The sequence below is a fragment of the Cricetulus griseus genome, chromosome 7 (assembly GCF_003668045.3).
Source record: "Cricetulus griseus strain 17A/GY chromosome 7, alternate assembly CriGri-PICRH-1.0, whole genome shotgun sequence".
Classification (NCBI taxonomy): Eukaryota; Metazoa; Chordata; class Mammalia; order Rodentia; family Cricetidae; genus Cricetulus; species Cricetulus griseus.
The window spans coordinates 114,994,944-115,019,790 of record NC_048600.1 but is presented as its reverse complement, the minus strand read 5'-3'; the positions used below and the strand labels follow the sequence as shown (position 1 = coordinate 115,019,790).

The 24,847-nt window shown below is 48.7% G+C and overlaps 2 protein-coding genes across 9 annotated transcripts in view; both read left to right on the top strand.

Moving 5' to 3' along the window:
* Positions 1 to 6,283: 6,283 nt before the first annotated feature.
* The window catches only part of Hexim2 (HEXIM P-TEFb complex subunit 2), a 48,019-nt gene continuing 29,455 nt past the window's right edge, over positions 6,284 to 24,847 (top strand). The window contains exons 1-3 of one of the 8 annotated variants that reach the window (XM_027428042.2): positions 6,284 to 6,414; positions 7,338 to 7,443; positions 11,617 to 12,640. In XM_027428042.2, the coding sequence (XP_027283843.1) occupies positions 7,381 to 7,443; positions 11,617 to 12,495 (942 nt within the window). In that variant the 5' untranslated portion in view covers positions 6,284 to 6,414; positions 7,338 to 7,380 and the 3' untranslated portion in view covers positions 12,496 to 12,640. Of the gene's footprint in view, positions 6,415 to 6,539; positions 6,740 to 7,334; positions 7,444 to 11,616; positions 12,642 to 24,847 lie in introns of those variants that run through there. The other 7 variants (XM_027428040.2, XM_027428037.2, XM_027428036.2 and 4 more) reach the window with 7 other exon arrangements.
* The window catches only part of Fmnl1 (formin like 1), a 59,860-nt gene continuing 48,120 nt past the window's right edge, over positions 13,108 to 24,847 (top strand). The window contains 1 exon segment of the mRNA XM_035448345.1: positions 13,108 to 14,938. The gene's annotated coding sequence lies outside the window, so the exon portion shown is untranslated.

The following is a 24,847-nucleotide window of genomic DNA, read 5'->3' as shown; positions in this document are numbered from 1 at the left end:
GCTATGGTATGAGTCACACACACAGATGGGTTCTAGGAACTGAACCTGGGTCCTCTGCAAGAGCAGAAAGTGCTCTTAACCACTATGTCATCTCTCCAGCACATATAAACTGCTACTGATCTGCAGCGAACAAAAACTACATTCCTGAATCCCAGCCCACTTGGAAGAGGCAGGCAAATCTCTGTGATATCCATGCCAGACAGGGATACATTGTGAGATCGTCTTAAAACCAAAACCAGGCCAGGCATGGTAGATAGCACATGGCACTAGGGAGGCAGAGGCAGGTGGATTTCTGTGAGTTTGAAGCCAGTCTGGTTTACAAAGTGAATTCCAGGATAGCTATAGCTACATAGTAAAACCCTGTCTTGAAAAAAACAAAATAAAAGGCAAAACCAACCAAACAAACAACTCTTTTACAATGAAGCAAGTAACAAGAATTTGGGGGTACCTCATATATAAAACTATGAGGGAAATTATCAACATCTCCCCAGTAATCTAATTAATATAAGTTTCTCTAGCCTCCAGTAGACTATGAGAGCAAATTATTGGAGTTCTGAAGCTTACTTTAAGATTTTATTTATGTATTTATTTTGCTTTTTCTTTTTTTTAAAAGATTTTATTTATTTATTATGTATACAACATTCTGCTTCCATGTATATCTGCACACCAGAAGAGGGCACCAGATCTTATAACGGATGGTTGTGAGCCACCATGTGGTTGCTGGGAATTGAACTCAGGACCTCTGGAAGAGCAGTCAATGCTCTTAACTACTAAGCCATCTCTCCAGCCCTTATTTTGCTTTTTCAAGACAGGGTTTCTCTGTAGCTTTGGGGCCTGGAACTCAGAGATCTACCTGTCTCTCTCTCTCTCTCTCTGTGTGTGTGTGTGTGTGTGTGTGTGTGTGTGTGTGTGTGTGTGTGTGTGTGTACATAAGGCTCTTAGAGATCAGAGGTGTTGGAGTCCCTAACTCAGGACCTCTGGAAGAGCAGTCAATGCTCTTAACTACTAAGCCATCTCTCCAGCCCTTATTTTGCTTTTTCAAGACAGGGTTTCTCTGTAGCTTTGGGGCCTGGAACTCAGAGATCTACCTGTCTGTGTGTGTGTGTGTGTGTGTGTGTGTGTGTGTGTGTGTGTGAACATAAGGCTCTTAGAGATCAGAGGTGTTGGAGTCCCTGGAAGTGGAATGACAAGCAGTTGTAAGTTACCTGATATGAGTGCTAGGAATTGAACTTGGGCCCCCTAGAAGAGCACTTTGTGCTCTTCACTCTTAGGCCACCTCTTCAGTCCCTGGAGGCTACTTTAAACATGTCATTTTGCATATTTGGATAATGCCAATGTCAACTTTCAGGCAAAAGCAAAATATCAAATTTAGGACTAGAAGGAATGTCTTCCTTTTAGTTCTTAATAAATGTACATTTAGCCTAATAACATTCAAACAATCTGAAAAGAGAAACAAATAAAATACATGGTGGTACCCATATAACTCCAGCACTCAGGAAGCTAAGGCAAGAACTGAGAATTCAAGTCCAGCCTTGGCTACATATTAAGTTCATGGCCAGCCTGGTCTACACACTGAATCCCAAGACAACTAGGGCTATGCAAAGGCACCCTGTCTCAAAAAAAAGGGGGGGGGGTGGAGAAAATGATGGACAGAAGGGTGGAACATGGGAGCCACACACAGAAGCAAGTATCTTCTTCAGAAGTATCTAAGTAACAAGGAGTAATTTGGAGACACATTTCCACTTCTGCCCATGAATCTTACTTACAGAGTGACTGACTGGCCTCCAGGAGTTGGCCCATCAGGTAAATACAAAATATCAACTACTTTATAATAACAGCTGCTTTGGTGCCATGAGATACTGACCCTACTCAGTCTCCTTAGATGGCTTCCCTTTTGTGTGCAGCAGCCATACTCCAGTAAGGCAGGTCTTATATATGCACTAAAGTTTTTGGTGGGGAAGGGATGGACAGAGGCTCATGTGTGCTAGGCAAGCACTCTACCCACAGAGCTACATTCCCAGATCCCCTCAGAGCTTCTGAAGAAGTTATTTCTGAAGTAGAAAGGCTGTCTACACAGGTACAGAAGCCAGGGAGGGTATGCAGGTACACGTGTGTGAATGTGAATACACACACATATGGTGGCCAGAGGGCTACCTTTGGTGCCATCTCCCACAGACACTTACTTGAGACAAGGGCTTTTATTGGCCTCTAACTAGCAAGTACACTCAGTTTCACCTCCTCCAGGAAACCCCAGAGAGCCTGCCTCTCTGCCTCCCTAACACTCCAGCCAATAGGCTTTCTCTGTGTAGCCATGGCTGTTTCAGAACTTGCTTTGTAGACCAGGATAACCTAGAACTCAAAATCAGCCTGCCTCTTCCTCCCAAGTGCTGGGATTAAAGAAATAGGCCATCACACCTGGCATCTTGCACTTTTGCCTATGAGTGTTTGTTTTCATGAATTTATGTGTACCACATGCATGCCTGGTACCCACAGAGGTCAGAAAAGGGCCCTGACCTGGAACGATGGTCCATTACAAGAGCAGTAGTGCTTTTAATTACTGAGCATTGCTCCAGACCCCTAGCATCTTTTTTTTTAAAACTTGGGTTCTGGGGCCTGAACTCAGGTCTGAGTTGTCTCTACCTCCCATTGTTTTTAACATAGGGTCTCACTGTAGTTGAGCTTGGTGTCCAACAAGATGAGAATCCACCTACTGAGTATAAGGGTTACAGGCAGGCGCCACCACACCCAGCTATTCCCAACTATTTAAAATCAAGGAAGGGAAAAAGCTCATGTGTCATCCTTAAGCACAGTTAAGCCTTCATCTATAACTGAGTAATAAGTTTCTGCACCTGGTATAGCACTGCCAAAGGTTTAGCTAGATGCCTTCACAACAGAGGATGGATCACAGGAGTCTAGGGTCCTCCTTCTTGACAAAAGAACCACAGAGATAATCCGAAGCCCCCCCTCAGCTCCTATGACTATTTAACCTGACTCCTACCAATTAAATGTTATCATTTCCTAACTCATTCCTACTCCCACTCTCCATTCCTGTGCATGCTAAACAAGTTCTCTCCCACTGAATTAAAGCCCCATTTTTTTCTTTTTTGGCTTTTCAAGACAGGGTTACTCTGTGTAACAGCCCTAGCTATCCTGGAAGTCGTTCTGTATACTAGGCTGGCCTCGAATTCAGAGATCTGCCTGCCTCTGACTCCCAAGTACTGAGATTAAAGGTTTCCTTTTTTTTTTTTTGAGATAGTCTTAATGTGTAGCCGAGGTTAGTCTCCCAATTTGTGGTAATCCTCCTGCCTCTGCCTCTCAAGTGCTAGGATTAGCATGAGCCTACAATACAAGGCTCTTCATCTTTTCTTGATCAGGGTAAAGTGAACATGACAAAGGAAACTTTGGGATGAACAGTGCACTGATGCTTCAGTTAGAAGTACTTAAACCAGGTGTTTAACTACTGGGCTGACACCTGTAGCCTTACCTAAGGCAAGTGGGCTGCTATGAATTTAAGGCTACTGAAGTCTATGATGTGAGTTCTAGGTCATCCTGGACTACAGAGCAAGGCCATGTCTCAAAAAAAAAAAAAACAAAAAACAAAGATGCAGTTCACATTTTGAATTAAGGGCTCTAATGGGGCTGGGGATAAAGCTCAGTTGAGAGTATGCCTAGAGTGCACAAAGCTCTGGGGTCAATCCAGTGCCATCTAAATGGTACAGGATGGTGCACTCCTCTAATTTCAGCACTCAGCACAGGCAGGACCACCAGGAGTTCAAAGGTCATGGTTGGCTACTGAGCTCAAGGCCAAAAAGAGCTACAGGAGACCCTGTCTTTAATTAATCAATCTTAGTCACGAATAAATGCAGTGCTATACACCTGAGAACACTTGAGGGGCTCAAGCAGATAGCTCCTGGCCAACTTGGGCTAAACAGAGACCCTGTTTCAAAATGGCAAGCAAACAACAATAACAACAAAAACCTAAACACCCATTAGGAGACCAGAAAGATGGCTCATTGTGTAAAGGCACTTGCTGCCAAACCTCACAACAGGAATTCCCTCCCTGGGAAGCCAGGTGATGGAGGAACAGACTTTCACAGATTCTGACCTCCACTTGTGCAATGTACGCACACAAACAAAGCAAGTAAATAATATTGGGTGTGGCACTACATGCCTATAATCCAAGAACTTGGGAAGTGGAGGAAGGAAGTTCAAGGCCAGCCTAAACTATACTACAAGGAGTTCAGGGTCAGTCTAGGCTATCTGAAACCGATTCAAAAGTACAAGCAGAAAATCAAGCTGGTATAGTAGCTCACACCTGCTGCAATTCTAGGTTGAGACAGAAGGATTATCCTGAATTTGAGTCCAGCCTGGGCTAGAGTTAAGACATCTCAAAAAACCAAAAGAATCCTAGTCAATGGTGATCAGGTGGGCTTGTATTTGTTTGTAGGGTTTTAAGATTTTTTTTTCAAAGCATCCGAGGGATGCTGGCAGAAATTACAACTACGAAGTCATCACATAACTTAAAATTATTTTATTTTGAAATGAGTCTCACTATGTAGCTTTGGCTGGCCCGGAACTCTCTATGTAGACCAGGCTGGCCTCGAATTCTTAAGAGACCCACCACATCCAGCTAGAAGGACTTTTATTAATACAAGGAGCAGTCCGTCAACGCTGAAGAAACTTTCATGGGTCCTACAGTTAAAGCAAAGGCCTAGGAATTAGACCATCTATAACTAGCAGTAAAATTCATTACAAGGTACCCACAGATACCTATGGCTAGTTAACGACCTACTCCAGAGCCTATCTGGACACCATTTTAACTGACAGCTGAGCTACAAAGGTATCATTTGAAGGTGTAGCCTGGAAGTCTCTAGGGAACAAGATGTTTAATCTGCAATTCAGTAAAAGAATATCACGTCAAACACCAGCCTTTTAAATGCTTTAACTGCTATAATTTTAAGTTGCAAGTTTATTCTTTCAATGAACGTCTCCCCTATAACCCACATACAGGAACTAGATCAAAACTGCCATTTCTACTTAAGTACCTTCCACGTTCTAAAGAAGAAATGGCTCTAGTAACGATGGGACACTGGCACAGAAAATACTCTTTTTAGTTTGTGGAACAGGACTTTAAACGGGACATTGTGTAGGCTTACAGAGATCACACTGGAATTAGCTCTCCTTTCCCCTTGTAGCACAGCCATTTCGTCCCTAAGTTTACGGCTCGGATTTCAAAACGCAAACAGATGTTTTTGAAGTATCCGAAATGGGCCGCTCCATTTCTATTACTGTACCATGGTGACTCTGAATTATTTTCTGTTCCGAACCTGCAAAGGGCAGAACCCCATCCCTTTGTCGTAAAATTTCCAAGTGGGGCAGCACACTTTAGGAGTTTCCAAAAGTGGCTGGTGACGTTCGAGGCCAGGCCATTGGGGGAGTCGGGGCTCGATGGGAGCAATCTTGAGGGCAAGAGAGCTCAGAGATTTCCAAGCCCTGAGCTCGAGCTTTCCACGTGCCCCATCTAGTCGGTCCCAGGGGAGTTGGTGGTTGCTATAGTAGTTAGAGGGCTGTTGCTTTTCGCAGCCCCGAGAGGTGGGACGATGGACTTGGTGCATGGGGGGGGGGGGGAGAGGTGGGTGCACTGCGGCTGGGCGCCCTCCGAGCCTCCAGCTGACTAGCACCGAGGGAGGCATGAGGCTACGGCTGCAACCTCGGCCCGAACCCGCGAGCCAGCGCCTCCAACTGGCGTCGCGCCCACCTCGTCCTTCCGATGGGGGCCAGCCACGCCGGGCCTCGCCGCCATACCCAGACGAATGGGGGTGGGGAGAGGCCTTGGCAGAGCTTGGCCTCAGGATCCGCGTCCCGGTGGAAGCTCAGCAAAGGGGAAGCCGTCCTATTGGCCTCTCCTCTGTCGGGGTCACGGGAAATACGCGGTAATCACCCAAAACCCCGCTCTCAAAGGCGAGACTGCGGGGCCGCCGGGACGGTTTGAGGACTGGGCTCGGCCGGGGAGACACCAACCTTCACCCTCCGCGGCCCCCAACCCAACTCCCCGCCGTCTCCCGGCGCCGCCACTTCAGGCAGCCCACTCGGCCCGGCCTCTCCCCGCGCCCGGACCACCCCCCATGGGGTGCTCTCACTGCGCAGCGAGTCCCTCCGCTGCCTCCTCCCAGCCCAAAATGGCGGCGGCGGCTACCGGGCTGCTCGTCGCCTTCCTCAAGGCTAGGGATCACTCCGCGCGTAAGCCCCGCCCCTCTCAGCCGGATCTATTTTCCTCCCTGGTAAAGGCTAACGCCATCAATGAACTCTTTAATTGAGTTCTGACAGGGCGGGTCCAGTTGTGCTTCCGCACAGCTAGTTGTTGACAAAAGTGAGAAGATTGGCAGACAAGTGACCCAATCAAAGAAGAGATCGGTGAGCGCGGGACGTCCACGCAAAAGCGGATAGGTTTCGGTGTCCCTGGGTAATGGTTGTTGACGTAAGGGAGCTTGAAGGTATCCTGGGCAGCTTTCCTAGAGTGGAAGAACTACAACCCCCAGCAGTCATTGCGCTGCCAGGCTGTCCTCTTCGTCGTCCCCCCTCCCACCTCCCCCCATCTTAGTGCCTGAGCGGCTTGGCCAGAGCTGCTGCTACTGCAGCAAGAGGTAGGGCTGAGGCGTTGAGAATTTCATGGACAGGCGGTCGCACAAGAAAGACACACAGAGGTAGTGGTGTACACTAAGCCCTTGACAGCAAATAGGTCAGTCCCACCTTTGCTAAAACCTCCCTTCCATGACTATTTTCCCCCTTCCAAGAAATCAATGCTTTATCCCATTTGATTTTCCCTGTCAGCTGCATGTAGTATGAAGACTTATTTTCTCCATTTCCCCGTTCCTTGAGGCAGGAGGGTAGCAGTCCAGGCCCTGTAGACAAAAAGACTTAAACTGTAGGTCCTGCCCAGGTCCCAGCCTGGAGAGGGTGAAGGCAGTCAAGATAGGGGCTTCCAGGAGCCACAGACCCACCCCAGCCCCAGCTTCCCCAAGCAGTTTCCTTTGCACCTTAGGCCTACCTTCCTAACTGCCAGCCTGGTCTTCACTAGTTAGAATGGAGGCCTGGGGCCCAGGGAACAGGACTGGAGAGAGAAGTCTCTCCATCCTGTTTGGCCTCTTGCTGGCTGGAGGTGTGAAAACTAAGGTATGGAAGCAGCCTTGGAGTCTTCATTTGAAAGTGAAGACTGGCAGGTCTGGGGCCACAAAATGGCTGCTGCTACTGCTTGCTGCTGCTGCTGCTGGGGCAAATAGTTCCTGACCAACCGGGTTCTGCCTGAGGACTTAGGTTTCTGTTGTTGTTCAAAGCAGGTGTCACACTAATTAAAAGCATCTACTGAGAGAGTAGGAGAAGATGGCCACTCTGAACCATACCAACTGTAATACAGAGGCATCAGCTGCCCCGGAGGAGGCAAAGGTAAGTACCTACCCCTCCCAGCCGCCTGAAAGCTCCAAACATGGGGTCAAACAGCTGAAATCCTAGTTTCTTGTTTCAAATGTGCTGGTAGGTTTAGAAAACCAGTATCTTATTTTATTTCTGTTGTTTGTGATGAGGGTGGGGGTGGGCTTTCTACATGTCCCCAGCTGGCCTTGAACTTGCAACAGCACTCTTGCTTCAGCCTTACAAGTGCTAAAGTTACAGCCCGCATCACCACACCCGGCTAGAAAGCCTGTGTTTTAAATGAGTCTTGTGCTGTGCTCTGGGAAGTAGGCCAGATTGTGACTCAGTGGTATCTCATGAATTCCTAAAAGCCCTTGAAGGTAGGAATTATTTCCAGTTGACAGAAGCTAAGGTTCTGAGAGCTGCAATACCTTTTCCAGAATCATGCAGCTATAGGCGACAGAATCCCACTTGAAACTCAGTGTCTTCTGGTAAGAGAACCTTTTCTCTCACTCAGTGACAAGCAACTTCAAGGTCAAATATCTTGGTGGGATATTTGCACTTTTTTTTTTTCCAGGCTGAGAACCAAGAATGAAACAGGAAAATAATTTTTGGTATAAAAGGAGGGAGGCCTCAAAAGAGAGGAGAGAAAGATCCTAAAACCCCCAGTAAACGGCACCTAATGTGCTGAACAGGAGCCCACAGGGTCACAGCTCATGCTGTCTCTCATTGGCCCATTTTACCTATTCTCTCATTACCCACACTTCCAAAGTATCAAAGAGGCAAGAATCAGAGAATCGTTTTGTTGTTGTTGTGGACTTTGAGGTGCTGGGATTGAACCCAGGACCTTGCAAATGATAGAAAATTGCTTTATGCAGCTCTTTGTTGTTTGCTGTTTGTTTGTTTTGTTCTTTTTTTTTTTTTTTTTCTTCCAGACAGGGTTTCTCTGTGGCTTTGGAGGCTGTCCTGGAACTAGCTCGTGTAGACCAGGCTGGTCTCAAACTCACAGAGATCCACCTGCCTCTGCCTTCCGAGTACTGGGACTAAAGGCGTGCACCACCAGCCCCCCGGGCGTTGAGACAGGTTTTTTTTCTGTGTAACAGGCCTGGCTGTCCTGGAACTGGCTTTGTAAACCAGGTTGGCCTCAAACTTACAGAGATTTGCCTTCCTCCACCTCTCAAGTGCTGGCATTATATGTTTGTCACAGTGTCTGGCTCAGAGAGGCTTTTGACCCATCCTACCTATTTCCAGGGTTTCTTAGACTTTGAAACTCATGGCATGCCAACCTAGAAGGATTGGAGAGGGCATGTGACTCATGCAGATTATAGAGCTTTTCTTTTTCTTTTTCTTTTTCTTGGCTTTTCAAGACAGAGTTTCTCTGTGTGGCTTTGGAGACTGTCCTGGCACTCGCTCTGGAGACCAGACTGGCCTGGAACTCACAGAGATCCGCCTGCCTCTGCCTCCCGAGTGCTGGGGTTAAAGTCGTGCGCCATCACTGCCCGGCTAGAACTTATTTTTCACAGTGATAATGGTTGTAGAGGGCAGCATGGAGACAGTAGGTAAGCTGAGAGACAGCTGGTTTGGGGCAAGAATCACTAAAGGACTGAGGGCTGGGAACAGGTAAATGGTTGTCAACATGCAAGTAAGCCATCCTGTATTTGTGTGCCCAGTGCTTTGCCTATGATGGGAGACAGATCCATCTCAGTTGGCCCAAGCCACCAGCAAGACAAGGCCAGTCACTTATGATTGGGTGATATTCCCTGTAGGTGAAAGAATACAACAAACAACTCATATCTCCACTCCCCCACCCCTCCCCCCTCCAGAATTCTCCTTAGGATCTCTAAAACACATACTAAAATAAGTAGCACCATCCTTCATATGTATAATCCCAGTACTTAGGAGGGTGAGGCAGGATTGCTGAGGACTGGAGACCAGTTTGGGCTATAGAATGAGTTCCAGAATGTCCTGGGCTACCAAGTGAGACTGCTTCCCAAATAACCCTCCCTCCCCCAAAACAATCCAGCAACACTTGCATATATTCATATAATATACACCTGCTCTTAAAAGGCTGTATAAATTCCAGCATGCGGGAGTCAGAGGCAGATCTCTGAGTTTGAGGCCAGCCTGGTCTACAAAGTGAGTTCTGGGACAGCCAGTCTCAAAAACAAAAAACAAACAAAAAGCTGCAAATAGTTTGTTTCTTAAAGAAAATCCCCTGCTCAGAGGCCAGCAAGATGGCTTAGTAGGTAAAATACTTGTACCAAGCCTGACAGCCCCTGGATTTACAGGGTAGAAAGGGAAAACCAATTCCCACAGTTATCTTCTGACTTACACACACACACACACACACAAAGTAATAAAACTTTACAAAGGAACCCTGCTCAGATGCCATTTGTATTGTATAAAACAACATGCCAATGATAGTGGTTATTATTAGAAATCGCCCAAACCACAAACTTGGAGCAGTTCATTCTTTATCAGCCACACCCAGGACTCCCACCCTCACCACACAGCTACGCTCTTGCTCCCTCCTCCTCTCCTCTCCCAAGGTCCTTGTGTAGCTCTGGCTGTGCTGGAACTTGACAGGCTGGCCTCAGACTGAGAGATCTACTTGCTTCTGTCCCGTAGTGCTGAGCTTGACAGATTCTCTCTACTTCAGAGTTCCAAAATTTCCTTACAACCTCTCCTTGGTTAGGACCTCTTGGTGCTTCTCACATAGAGAGAGAAACAAATTCATGCCTACTGAGCTTAGGGGTAATATGGCATATTCTCAGGGGGTGAAGAGAGATGATAAATAGCAATATGCTAGGTGCTCTCTGTGAGGTCACCTGTGTGACATGATAGAGTAGCTGGGGAGGGGATTGAGGAGAGGAAGGAGAGCCGCTTTAGGGTCTTCGTGGGGAGCATCACCTAATGAGCAACGTTAGGTTAGAACTGAAGCATGGGGAATAGAGAAGGGTCAGCCATACAAAGAGCTGACAGTAGGTTTAGTTATATAATTTTCAGGGAGGGGGCAGGGAATCCCTGTTCAAACCCTGGCCTGGTAACACAGGCCTATAATCTTAGCTACTCTAGAGGCCGAGGCAGGTGGATTGTAAAATCAGGACTCGCCTAGGTACAGAGTGAGACTATTTCAAAACAAAAGTTAAAGGGCTAGAATATAGCTGAGTGTCATTGCTCCTGCTGAGCATGTGTGAGAGACTCTGGCTTCGATAAAAGTATTGAGTTCAGAGCTAGTAATAGTGTCATATACCTGTTATTGATCCCAGCTACTTGTGAGGCTGAGGCAGGAGGATGGTGAGCTTGAGGCTAGCCTGAGTTACAATAGGAGGACCTCAGTTTCAAGGACAGCAGAGCATTAAATCAAGTATGAATCCCTTCTGAATGTGGGTACCTGTGAAGGTGTTCGGGTAGCCCAGGCTGTCCTTGAGCCTGTCTTGAAGTCCTGATCCTACTGCCTCACCTCCTCCCTAACGCTGGGATCTACAGGTGCAGGCTACCACATCTAGCTTTTCCAGCTTTCATTTAATAGCACTTGTGGGATGCCTACTCTAGGTCTGGTATGGTTCTAGACATTTAAATGACCAGTGATGAGCCGGCGGGGTGGGGGGCGAAGATGGACAGACAGCAGACAGCTTCATTAATACCCAGCATGCATAAGACCCTGGTGTTTGATCCCCAGCACTGCCTAAACCAGGCTTGGTGGTATATGTCTATAATCCAGCATTCAGGAGGTGGAGGCAAGAAGATCAAAAGTTCAAGATCATCTTTTTTTAAAAATATTTATTATGTATACAACATTATGCCTCCATATATGCCTGCACGCCAGAAGAGGGCACCAGGTCTCATTACAGATGGTTGTGAGCCACCATGTGGTTGCTGGGAATTGAACTCAGGACCGCTGGAAGAACAGCCAGTGCTCTTAACCTCCGAGCCATCTCTCCAGCCCCAAGACCATCTTTGGTTGCACAAATGAGTTCAAAGCCAACTGGTCTATGGAGATGTTATGTCTCAAAGAAAAAAGAAATGACCAGTGACAGTGAAATAGTCAGTGGAAGTGTTACTCTCCCCACTGGAAGAGAGTTAACTAAGTAGATTGTAAAAGGTTGAGGGACTGCATGAGGCAGGTGTGAGAGGGCTGTGTGGGCTGGGAAGGATCCCACTCCCAGGGAGAGGCAATCTGTGATTCACCCTCCTTCCTCTCTCTAGACCTCTCGTTGCCCGCCGAGCCCCCAGACAGCCCATGAGCCTCGTGACTTTGGTGGTTCCTTGCTTCTGCCATTAGAAAAGGAGATTCACTCAGAAGATGAAGGTATTGCATCGGCTGGGGTTGGCTCAGGTTGTAACAATAGAGGTCCTCGGACCCAGAGCCCACGGTGCTGTTCAGTGGAGGCAGTGCTGGCCCGAAAGAAGCACCGAAGGCGGCCATCAAAGCGCAAGCGCCACTGGCGGCCTTACTTGGAGCTGAGCTGGGCTGAGAAGCAACAGCGAGATGAGAGACAGAGCCAGAGGGCCTCCCGGGTCCGTGAGGAGATGTTCGCCAAAGGCCAGCCCCTGGCACCCTACAACACCACCCAGTTCCTCATGGATGACCGTGACCTGGAGGAACCTAACTTGGATGTGCTCCACGGGCTCTCCCACCCAGGCTCCAGTGGTGAGAATGAAGCAGGGGACAGTGATGGGCAGGGCCGAGCTCATGGGGAATTCCAGCAGAGGGACTTCTCTGAGGCTTATGAGCGATACCACACTGAGAGCCTTCAGGGCCGCAGCAAGCAGGAGCTGGTGCGAGACTACCTGGATCTAGAGAGGCGGCTGTCACAGGCTGAGCAGGAAAGTCGGAGGCTCCAGCAGCTGCAGGGGCGCCCTAGCAGACAACCCTGTCAACAGGTGGAAGAGCTGGCTGCTGAGGTGGAGAGGCTCCGGACTGAAAACCAGAGGCTCCGGCAGGAGAACGAGATGTGGAACCGAGACGGCAGCTGCTGTGACCAGGAGAAGCCAGCCACAGAAGGGATCCCCAGGCCCAAGGATGAGACCCCATTCTGTGCCCATGCAGGCCAGCTGGGTCACAAGGAGGCAGATGACAGATGAAAGCTGTTCCCCGCACCCCTCCCTCCACTGAGAACTGCTAAGACAAGGTCAGAGTTTCCCCTTGTCGTTCCCACCATTTCCACGATTGGGTCTTTGATGTCATCTAACTTTTTACAGAGGAATTAAATGGCCTTGTGAGAACCAGTGGGAGTGGCTAGACTTGATTTTTTTTTTTCTTTTTTTGGTTTTTTTGAGACAGGGTTTCTCCGTGGCTTTGGAGGCTGTCTTGGAACTAGCTCTTGTAGACCAGGCTGGCCTCAAACTCACAGAGATCTGCCTGCCTCTGCCTCCCGAGTGCTGGGATTTAAAGGCGTGCGCCACCAACGCCCGGCTTAGACTTGATTTCACTAGGCCTCTTTGTGTGAGTCAAAATTCCTTTTTATTTTTAAAAGCTTATTTTTATGTGCATAGGTATTTTGCTTGCATGTATGGCTGAGCAGCACATGTGTGCAGTGCCAGTGGAGGCCAGAAAAGGGCACTGGATTCCCTTGGGACTGGAGTTACAGACAGTTGTGAGCTGCCATGTGGGTGCTGGGAACTGAACCCAGGTCCTCTAGAAGAGCAGCCAGTGCTCATAACCACTGAGCCATCTCTTCAGCCCTCTTCATTTTCTGTAGTTTGTTTGTATTTTGGAAGCATTTCTTATAGCTGAGGCTGACCTTGAACTTCTGATCCTTCTGTCTTCACCTCCCAAGTTCTGGAATAAAAGATGTGCACAACTATGTCTGGTTTTGGTTGTGCTGTGGATTCAAGGCAGGGATGCATGCTAAGCTAGAATTCTACCAACTGAAGCACATCCCCAGCCAAAATCCTTCGCTTCGGGCTGAAGATTTGATGAGTCAGTGGTTAAGAGACCTCACTGTTCTTTTAGAGGACTAGAATTTGGTTCCCTGCACCAACAGGTGACTCAGAACTTTTTGTAATTCCAGCTCCAGAGAATCTAATGCCCTCTTCTGATCTCTGTGACATGCTTGTGTTCCTGTGCGCGCTTGTGTGCGCACTCTCCCACCCCCCAACGTATGTATATATGGTATTGTGCATGTACACGCATAAATACAAAATCTTAAAAAAAACAAAACAAAACAAAAAACCACAAGAAAACTTGTGGGCTAGGGTGGTAGCACATTTGCCTAGCATTTTGGAAGTATGGAGTAAGCTAAGCCCATTGTCCCAGAGAGGTCTCAGTTTCTCCTTGCTCCAAGCCTGAGGACACAGCCAACTCCTTGATGGGTTCCCATTGGTTCTCCAGGATACCCAAACCACACTCATGAGTCTTAGAGTGATCATCCTCAGAGAGTGGGAGGGGGGTGATGACTCAGTCCAGAGCCCCCAGGTCCAGCCAGAACCTGATTTTCCAGTTGCCACATGATAGTGGAGCTGGGAGCAATGCCTGTAATTCCAGTCTTCAGGCAGGAGGATCACGAGTTTGCAGTCAGCCTGTGCTACAGAATGAGATCCTCCTTGAGGAGCTGGAAGCATCCCTGGAAGGAGAAGACTCAAGCCTGGAGTTTATTTAGACCTTGTTCCTTGTATTCCTGGATTCAGCATCCTTGATCTTGACAGCCCCTCACCTTGGCAGCTAACCTAAGCTAGTCATTCTAGTTCATCCCCTTACTTCTGGGAGGGACATTCAGAAGTAAGCACTCAATATCCACTGCTGGCAGAGAAAGCCATCAGGTAGAGGGGACATCCAGGGGATCTTTAGCAGGGCTTTTCTGCTGCCTCCCTTGGCATCCTCCTTCTGTTGGCCTAATTGTGTGATCACAAGTGTGAGCCATAGGCCCGACTCCAGGATGCAGTGGTGGGGGTCAGTGAAGGGAATGCAGTGTGCCTCTATCTCCAGGTACCATCCCTGTGTCATCTCTGGCTGGTACTGGGGATAACTTCAGTGGTGACAGGGAATTTAGCTCACCAGTGAGCCCCTGTCTCTGGCACCAGGCACAGGGAGGAGCAGAAACCTTGAGGACCTAGCTGACTTTCCTTTCCAAAGGTTTGGAACAACCGTATCAGGCAAGAGAAGGGCTCAGGGCTGGGAACTGTTAGGGATGGAAATGTTGACAAACCCTGTGTATTGCCAGGACAACTTTTATTTCTGTACTGCCACACCCAGGCCTGGCCAGCACCTTCTACAACAGACTGAAGGGAGGGATTGGTTTCAAGGGAAAGCAAAGTCCCAGGCCAGGGGTCTCTCCCCAAAACTCTGATCAAAGGTTTTGCCTCCTTCTCTTGCATTTTTCATTCCCAGACTGTTGTCAGCAGGAATGATTGTCTCCACTTTGCAGATGGGGAACTCAAGGTTCAGAGAGGAAGTGACTGTCCAGACTCTAGGATAGCTTGCCAGGAGCCTGCAGTATACTAGCCTGGGACCCAAGGCCTGCAGTCTCCCAGCTGCTGCATTCCACAGAACAGAGCCTGGAGCAAGCTGAGGGAGGACCAGGACAAGGTTGTTTACCCAGAGGCAAGGCTGTGTGTGTGTGTGTGTGTGTGTGTGTGTGTGTGTGTATGTGTGTGTAAAACAAGGAGGGGAAGAAAGGATTCCCAAGGGCTGGTGGTGTGTGTGGGGGAGGTTTGTGGAGCAGGGTGTGGGGTGGTCCATGTGTGGCATGATTGCAAGTTGCTGGGCTAGGGGCAGGTGAGGAGGCTGGCCTCTTTTGGTCTAAGACCTGAAGAGCTGAGGAGTGTGAGGGAGGGAGGGAGGCTGCCAGCCACCTCCACCCCTTACTTACACACAAAATGGCTGAAGGGCTCTTGGCCAGGATAGCACAGAGGTGAATTAATTTCCCCAGGGCTTGGGGGGGGGGGTGAAAATGGACAGGGTGGAGCAAGAAGAAAACAAAGCAAAGGGTGTAATCTGGGAAAGGGTCAGGCCTGAAGAAAGTCATGTCAGCTCTGGCCTCCAACTGGTTCCCCGATCTCAGAGTCAGCAGTGTCAGGAAAGGAAGCCATCTTGTTGAGAGCTTGGTGCTGGGGAGAGGTGGAGGCCAGGTGTGAGTCCCTTTCATGTACCCCCACTTCTGTTCTCTCTTTGGCAGCCAGGTCTGGAGGCCTGGCCTCTCTATCCCAGTGTACAGCTCAGGCCACTTCCTCACCGCCACAGCTAGGGAAAAATGGCTTTCAGAGCAAAGCTCGGTGGCTTACTCCCCTGTGACCTCTTGATTACTGAGCCAGGAGAGGCCCATCCTTCATGGGACTGATTGTGGAAGCCTCCCACCATGCCTGCTTGCCTGCCTGGCCAGATCTCTCTCTCTCCCTCTCCTCTCTCTCTCAGGGACTCTGATCCCAGGTGGCAATTTTAGTACCCATAGGCAGACCCTTCCTGCAGTGGGATCAATTATAAGAGGTAGTAGTGAAGGGACCAGGGTAAAGGGTGAGTCTAGAACCAGCATCGTGGACGTAAAGGAACTAACTCAGTGGGATAGTAGCTGGTTCTGTTGTCTCTCTTGAGAACAGCAAGGTTGGCACTGGCCCTTTAAGTGGGGGTGCCAGCCAGTGCCCTCCCCCAGCCAACCCAATTCATGGGCACACTGAGCATGTGCAAGTTCTGTACAAGTGAGGAGGGGAGGGGGGATAGATTCCGGAGGGAGCTTCCCACCCCCTACTTCCTGTGCTGCCCCCACTCTCTCTCCTTCCTGGGTCTGACAAAGGAGCCCATGGTGCTCCCTCAGTCCCTTCCCCCACCCCAAACTAGGGGGCGCTGCCCTTTGGGTGTGCTGAGCTACCAAGGGTTCTGGGCAGGCCCTTTGGTCTTGGGAAGTCTCCCCAATGCCTGGAGGTGGTGAGTGCCAGCCTGGCTTCTCTGGTGTGGGCAGTGGCCAATCTTCTGCTGCGGAACGTGTTGGATTTCATTCCATCAGTGCCAGGTTTTTTAAGAGAACCCTGTGATGTTGCTCTGGAAATGAAACGCAGAGAAAAGGGTGAGGCCCCTGCCCCCACCCTCCAGGAGCTTCCAGTCAGGGAGGGAAGCAGACACCTGGGGTTCTGCTTAGAGCCAATTAGCCTGGTCCAGAGGATGGAGCCCGGCTTCCTCCACCTGCAGCTTCCAGCATCCTCCCCTGCCATGGAGAAATCTCCCCCGAGTGTCCCCAGAACCTCCAACTTGTTTCTGTAGCATCCTCAGACCTCAGTTCCTCCTGGGCGCCTTTCTCTAGTCTTCTAACGCTAGGCACCATTCTCTTTTGTTACTACGAAGGGAAAGCAGGGATGTAGCTCAGTTGGTGGAAGGCTCACTTAGTGGTCATGAAGCCCTGGGGTAGATGCTCAGCAGCACATAAGCCTGGCTACAGTGGCTGACTTCTTGTAAGGATTAGAGGTCAAGGTCAGCCATCTCAGTGTAAAACCTTGTCCCTAAAAACCAAAGGTGGGGGGCCAGAGAGATGGCTCAGTGCTTAAGAGGGGTTCCTGCTCTTTCAGAGGACCGAATTCAGATCTCAGCACCCATGTTGAGTGGGTCGTCGCTGTCTGTACTTCAGCTCTGGGAGAGTGATTCAACACTCTCTTCTGGCCCCTGTGGGTACCTGCACACATGTGCTCTCTCTCTCTCTCTCTCTCTCTCTCTCTCTCTCTCTCTCTCACACACACACACACACACACACACACACACACACACAGAGAGAGAGAGAGAGAGAGAGAGAGCGCAAAAATACTTGGTAAATTTATATAACATGAAATGTCCTATTCAAATGAGCAGTTCAGTAGTTCAGTGGCATTTCCATTCCTAATGTATGCACCCCAGCACCCCACTATCATCTGATTCCATAAAGCTAAAATGAAGGCCCAAAGCTATTAAGCAGTTATTTTCCACCCCAGACCCCCATTTCTTAGTCAGCCCTGAAAGCCACACACCTGCTTTCTGTGCCTGTGAATTTCCTCAGCCTAGATAGATTCTCAAATGTCTATAGCCATACCACCTTGAACATGCCAGTCACTTCCCCAGTACATCTAGGCAAGAGACTGGATGCCCATACCCAAAGTGTGCTCTCCCTGAGGGTGCTGTTAAAGGAGGAGCACTGGACCAGGAGTCCTCAGATCCTAGATTGATTCCAGTTACAGTCACAAGGACTACTTTTCTTATGTGTGAGGTGCAGGCAGGAGTTTCAGCCCAGGCTGAGATCCTGGACTCTCTTGGCAAGGCTCTGCTGCCTAGCTTAGGAAATATATCCCCCATCTTTTATCCTCCTGGGTCCTTACTGCAAGTTCAGGCAGTGAGTATGGCCTCAGGGACAGTGTGATTCATAACATAAGGTTTGGGGTCAGTCACTTGAGATGAGGAAGGCTTAGTGCAGAGAGGTTGAGAAAGCTGTTTAAGGCCACACCATGGAGGGGAAGGGGTAGCTGGGGTTGTAGGCAGTTTTTTCTGGTTATAGCTTGAGCTCTTGACCACTGTGTTCCCCTTCTTTAAAAAGAAAGCAAGTTAAGGGCTTAGCCGAGGACCAGCTGTGTGGGCAGTGTTTTAATGGAAGAGCCCATACACTTTACTACTCTCTGGGCCTTGCGTAATCATAAATAGCCCCATTCCAAAGTGGTTCTTGGGAGTTCTTCTCACTCCCTCAGTCTCTTATCTCTTCTAGAAGGTTTCCCCTTTGCCCGAAATACTGGCCTCTGAGGAGCTGGGAGGTGCTGCCTGAACTAGAAGGCCAAGCCTTCCTGCAGGTCAGGGTGGGAATCACAGGGGATATTTCTGTCCTCCCTCCAATTTTCCCATAGCCCCAAATCCATCCCCTTAGCCCAAACAGAGAGTTCCTTGTCAACCTTGTGGATCTGCACAGGCTTGCCTGGTAGAGGACAAGCTGAGCAGCTGGTCCCCAGTTGGCTACTGAATCCCAGCTGCCTGTGCTCTTGGACATTCCAGAGACCACTTGCCTCTGGGACCATCTCTGGAACTCATCCAAAATGGTCAGCCCTCAAGGCACCTGCCTTGGGCAAGGAAGGTGGGTTCATCTCCTGCTCCCTTCTAGACCCAGTGGCTCCAGGAGGACATCACTAAAGAGATTAGTGTGGGGAGGACACAGACCTGCTAGGCCTCCAGCCTGCTTCTGCCATAGCCCCAGCTTTCACAGAAGGAGGGAAAAGAGTCTGTATAATTTCAAATGGCTCCTGCTCTTTCCAGGCTCCCTCCCCAGTGTCCTGAGGCTCTGTGACTCCTTTGCCTCATTGGGAGGATCCAGACAGGTTGCCTCAGGTTTTGTCAGGAGCCAAGCCCTTGTAGTTGTGTGGTTGGGCTGGCCAGCTCCACACTGAAGATTACTAAAGGAACCCCCCTGCCCCCACCCCTGACACACAGACCTCACTGCCCTTTAGCGCTACATGCCTGAGGGCCCGTGACAAGGAAGCATAGTGGGAGATGTCCCCTCAGTTTTCCATGGGTCTAGTCCTCCATTTCTCCTCCCCTGAGAAAGGGTTTCTCTTTTTCGGGGTGCCTGAACCAGCCACCCTCACCCTGACACTCACACAGAGTGTGTCATAGCCCCAGGCTCACCGCACCCCTCACACAGGCTCTCCCTATGCACCTAAGCTACTTTGTCCTCCTAGGCAGTTTTTCAGTTCAGGGTTTCAGATTCAGAATGACATTTGCACAAACACTTGTATTTTTCTAACTGCTTATACAGTTGGGACCCTATCACTGTTGGAAAGTCTTTTCACTGTTATTTGAAATTCCTTGTTTCTCATAAACCTTTTGTTTTTTTCCTTATTATTTGTTTGTATATTATTATTATTATTATTATTATTATTATTATTATTACTTTGTTTTTTATTTTTTGGTTTTTCGAGGCAGGGTTTCCCTGTGGCTTTGGAGGCTGTCCTGGAACTAGCTCTTGTAGACCAGGCTGGTCTCGAACTCACAGAGATCCGCCTGCATCTCCCTCTCGAGTGCTGGAATTAAAGGTGTGCACCACCAGCGCCCAGCTTGTTTTTTTTTTTTTTTTAAGACAAGGTTTCTCTGTGTAGCCCTGGCTGTCCTGGAACTCACTCTATAGACCAGGCTGGCTTTGAACATCAGACATCAGAAATCCACCTGCCTCTGCCTCCTAAACGCTGGGATTAAAGGCATGCGCCATGGCCACGATCAGCTAATGATGACTTCTGCTTCTGAGGTCAGGGGCCTCTGGACTGGGCGTTTCCCCAGGCCTTCTATGAAAGGCATCCAGCAAGCAAGCGCTGTGCATTGCACGGAACAGCATCAAATCTTGCTTTCTCTGCCCCGTTAGCACAGACCCAAAGGGGCACATTCCCATGCTCCTGACTGGCCACGAAGCCTGCCAGTGAGGAGATGCCATATGTCACCAGGTATATAGCAGCACTGTGTATTTATTCAAGAGTGATACACTGGATGTATCTGTGTCTCAAGGTGGCTGCAACTGAAGACCCTCCTCCAGCTTAGAACAGGAGAGAATTAATCAACTGTTTCCCACTCCTGAGGCAGAGGTCTGAAATGTTCCTTGTGAAACCTGTACAAGAAGGGCCCTTCGCTGGGCGTTGGTGGCACACGTGTTTAATCCCAGCACTCAGGAGACAGAGGCAGGCGGATCTCTGTGAGTTCCAGACTAGCCTGGTCTACAGAGCCAGTGCCAGGACAGCCTCCAAAGCCACAGAGAAACCCTGTCTCAAAAAACCAAACCAAACAAACAAGTAAACAAAAACAAGAAGGGCCCTTCTTAGCCTCCCTTTTAGCTTCTGTTTGTTGGCAACTTTTGATCTCTCTTGTCTTGTAAATGTGCCGCTCCAACGCCCCATCCCCACCCCAGGGGTGAAACCCAGGGCTTCCTGCCTGCTAGGCAAGTGCTCTACTACTGACCTCCATCCCCAGGCCTCTTCCCTCTGTGTGCATCTGTCTCTGTGTCCAAATCCTCTCTTTTTAGGAGGACACTGGTCCTGTTGCATTAGAGCTCTCCCTAATAGCCTTATTTTAACTTGATTACCCCAGCAAAGACCTGATTTCCAAATGAGGCTACATTCTGAGGCACTGGTGGGAGGGTAATAACTTGATCCACAACACGGTAGCTGTGCTGTCCCAGGCATATTATAGTGAGCTGTGTGGGCAGAAGTCACATCCTCATGGAGTTTATAGCTCTAGCCTTAAGTTTGACTTTGTTTATTTGTTTTGTTTTGTTTTTATTTTATGTGCATTAGTGTTTTCCCTGTGTGTATGTCTATGTTAGGGTGTCAGACTGCTGAATTGGAGTTACAGACAGTTATGAGCTGCCATTTAGGTACTGGCGATTGAACCTGGATCCTCTAGAAGAGCAGCCAGTGCTTTCAACTGTTGAGCCATCTCTCCAGACCCTAGGTTTGATATTTGTTTGTTTTTGACATGTAACCCAGGCTGGCTTTGAATGCTCTGTGTAGCTGAGGGTGACCTTGAACTCGTGTTTCTCCTCCCCTACCACGGGCTAGGCATAGACTCCCCACACATGAATTCTGTCCCTTGTTCCTCCCTTCCTTCCTTTAGTCTTTGTTGCTGTGAGGAAATACCATGACTAAAAGCAATGTGGGAAGGAAATAATTTAGTTTGCTTACTTCTCCATATCACAGTTCATCATCAAAGGAAGTCAGGACAGGAACTCAAAAGGGCCAGGCAGGAGCTGAAGCAGAGGTCATGGAAGAGTTAATGCTTACTGGCTTGCTCAGCCTGTTTTCTTTCTTTCTTCCTTTCTTTCTTTTTTAAGATTTTTTTTTTTTTTTTTTTTTGAGACAGGGTTTCTCTGTGGCTTTGGAGCTGTCCTGGAACTAGCTCTTGTAGACCAGGCTGGTCTCGAACTACCAAGTGCTGGGATTTAAAGGCTGCTGGGATTTAAAGGCGTGCACCACCAACACCCAGCTCTAAAGATTTTATCATATTTATATTTTATGTATGTGAATGCTCTGCATGTATGTCTGCAGGCCAGCAGAGGGCGCCAGATCTCATTACAGATGGTTGTGAGCCACCATGTGGCTGCTGGGAATTGAACTCAGGACCTCTGGAAGAGGAGCCAGTGCTCTTAACCTCTGAGCCATCTCTCCAGCCCTCAGCCTGCTTTCTTATAGAACCCAGGACCACAAGCCAGGGCTGGCACCACCCACAATGGGCTGAACCTCCCCCATCAATCAAGAACCTCCCCCATCAATCACTGATTAAGAAAATGCCCTATAGGCTTGCCTACTGCCTGATCTTACGAAGGGATTTTTTTTTTTCAATTGAAGTTCCCTCTGCTTAGACTTTAGCTTCTGTCAAGTTGACGTAAAACTAGCTAGCACTCTTCTCTCTCTTTCTGAGTGTGTGTGTGTGTTTCTGTCTGTGATGTGTGTGTTGGGGTGATACGTGTACACATATATGTATGTGGTGGCCAGAGGTCAATGGGGGTGACTTCAGTTCCCGTCCTACTTAGTTTCTTGTCTATTTGACACAAACTAGAGTCATCTGGGAAGATAGAATCTCAGCTGGGGAATTGCCTCCATCAGATTAGCCTCTGGACACGTGTGTGTGTGTGTGTGTGTGTGTGTGTGTGTGTGTGTGTGTGGTGTTTGTGGAACATTTTCTTGATTGGTGGTTGATATGGGAGGACCCAGCCCACCTTCAGGGGTGCAGCCTCTGGGTAGCTTGTCCTGAGTTGTATAAAAAGCTAAGGTGGGGCTGGAGAGATGGCTCAGAGGTTAAGAGCACTGAGTGCTCTTCCAGAGGTCCTGAGTTCAATTCCTAGCAACCACGTGGCAGCTAACAACTGTCTGTAACTCAGCTCCAGAGGACCTGACACCTATGGCAAAACACCAACCTGAGCCGGGCGTTGGTGGCATATGCCTTTAATCCCAGCACTTGGGAGGCAGAGGCAGAGGCAGGCATCAGCTCCAAAGCTACACAGAGAAACCCTGTCTTGAAAAACAAACAAACAACAAACAAACAAACAAACAAACAAAAAAAGCCAAGCTGAACAAGCTGTGAGGAGGAAGCCATAAGCAATACTCCCCCGTGGTTCCTGCCTCTGTTTCTGCTTTTATTTCCAGCCCCTAGCTTCCCTCAATGACTGAATAAACCTTTCCTCCCCAAGTTGCTTTTGGTCATGGTGTTTATCACAGCGATAGAAAGCAAACTAGGACATCTTATCTTTTGAGATAGGGTCTCACACTGAACTTGGACCTCACTCGGTTGGCTGGTCAGAGAGTTCCAGAGATCTTCATGTCTCTATGCCAGCCAATTCTGGGATTATAGGTTCCAGCAATGCTTAGGCTGTTTACATTAGTGCCAGGGACCTGAACTCAGGTCCTCATGCTTTTACAGCAAGCACTTAACTAAGTTATGTCCCCAGCCACTTTAATAGTCTTTTCCCCTTGTACCCTTCCTTTTCTATTATTTAAATTTTTATTTTTTGGGGGGTGTTTTTTTGAGTCAGGGTTTTTCTGCTTAATAGCCTTGGCTGTCTTGGAACTTGCTTTGTAGACCATGCTGGCCTTAACTCACAACTGTCTGCCTGCCTCTGCGTCCTAAGTGCTGAGATTAAAGGCATGCGCCACCATGCCTGGCCTAAACTTTAATTTATGTGTATAGGTATTTCAAGTGTGTGTGTTTGTCTATGCACCATCTTTATTCCCGTGGAGGCCAAAAGAGGGTGTCAGATTCCCTGGAACTGGAGTTACAGAGGTTGTAAGCTGCTATGTGGGTGCTGGGTGTCAAACTCAGGTCCTCTGGAAGAGCAGCCAGTGCTCTTAACCACTGAGCCATCTCTCCAGCTCCACTTGTAGCCTTCTTTTAAATACCGCCTTTCATTTATGAAGCATTCCAGAGAGTTCATGATGTTTTTATTCATCTGTGTTTCATTGGGCCTGATTGCCAGGTCCCCACGTCACAGTTGGAGAGACTGGGTTTTGGAGAACTGGATTGGCTTGCACAGGAATCCATGAGGAATAAGTTGTAACACAGGCAACAAGTAGCAATATTCGTCCCTTGCTAGATGCTAACCAGTATAAGCTGTATTCGTTTCTTGCCATTTGACCCCCACAGACAGAGAAGAGGTTGAAGCCAGTGTGGTGGCTCTGCCTGTAATCTCCACACTTTGGAGGTAGAGACAAGAGGATAAAGAAATCAAGGTCGGGCTGGGTGGTGGTGGTGTTCCCTTTAATCCCAGAACTCGGGATGTGGAGGCAGGCAGATCTCTGTGAGTTTGAGGCCAGCCTGGTCTGCAGAGCTAGTTCCTGGGTAGGCTGTAGCCCTGGCCTGGAATTCTTGATCCTTCTGCTTCATCCTTCAGAGCACTGAGATCATTACAGATTCCAACCAGACCCACTGTGTACTGGACACTTACTTCACAGGGTAGAAAGCAGTGTTGGGAGCTGGGGCCCAGTGAATGAGGATTGTATCACAGGGGCTCAGAATGAAGGGCTCTCTCTCTCTTTATTTATTATGTATACAGTATTCTGCCTGCATGTGTCCCTGCAGTCCAGAAGAGGGCACCAGACTACATTACAAATGGTTGGGAACCACCATGTGGTTGCTGGGAATTGAACTCAGGACCTCTGGAAGCACGGGCAGTGCTCTTAACCCCTGAGCCATCTCTCCAGCTCCACAAAGGGCTTTCTTAACCCATCAGTCTGAATGGGGTTGTTGATGGGGTGGGGCTACGATAAAAACAACTCTTCATTTTCCTGCCTCAATTTCCAAGTGCTGGGTTTATAGGTGTGTGCCACCATACCTGGCTACGTCTGTTCATGGTTTTGAATTCCTGACTGCATCTCTTCGTGTTTTGTGAATTACTTGGACTGTGGTGTTTTGTCATGGGACCAAATGGACTTGGGTATGGAAGTAGATGAGCATCAGCCTACCCTCCTCAGGGGCTGGGTTGGCGTTTCCCTTCATGTTGCCTGGATGACATTCAGTCTTCATGATTTGTCCTCCCGACTGAGATCCTGAGTGTAAAAATCCCTTCCTGAGTGGTTTTTTGTTGTCTCACAGTGTCTTACACAGGGGCTGATACAAAAAGAGTTCCTCCTCCTCCTCCTCCTCCCCCTCCTCCTCTTCCTCCTCCTCCTCCCCCTCCTCCTCCTCCTCCTCTTCTTCTTCTCTTGCAAAAAAAATTTCCTTGAGATGGTTCAGTGGTTAAGAACACTTGCTGCTCTTCTAGAAGACACAATTTTGGTTGCAGCACCCACATTGGGTGACTGAACCCTATCTGTAACTTCAGCCCCAGGGGATCCAGCACCCTTCTCTGGCTTCTGCTAGCAGTGGCTCTGTTCACAACCCTCCAACTACTGGCTCTTAGGTTCAGCAAATCATCAGTTGCTACAGAAGTAAGACCTGTTTCTCCTCTTTTCCACAGAAGTAAGTAAGACCCTCAGAGCCCATGAAACCCTCAGCATGCCTAGCAGGCAGCTCCGTCTCTGACTGTAG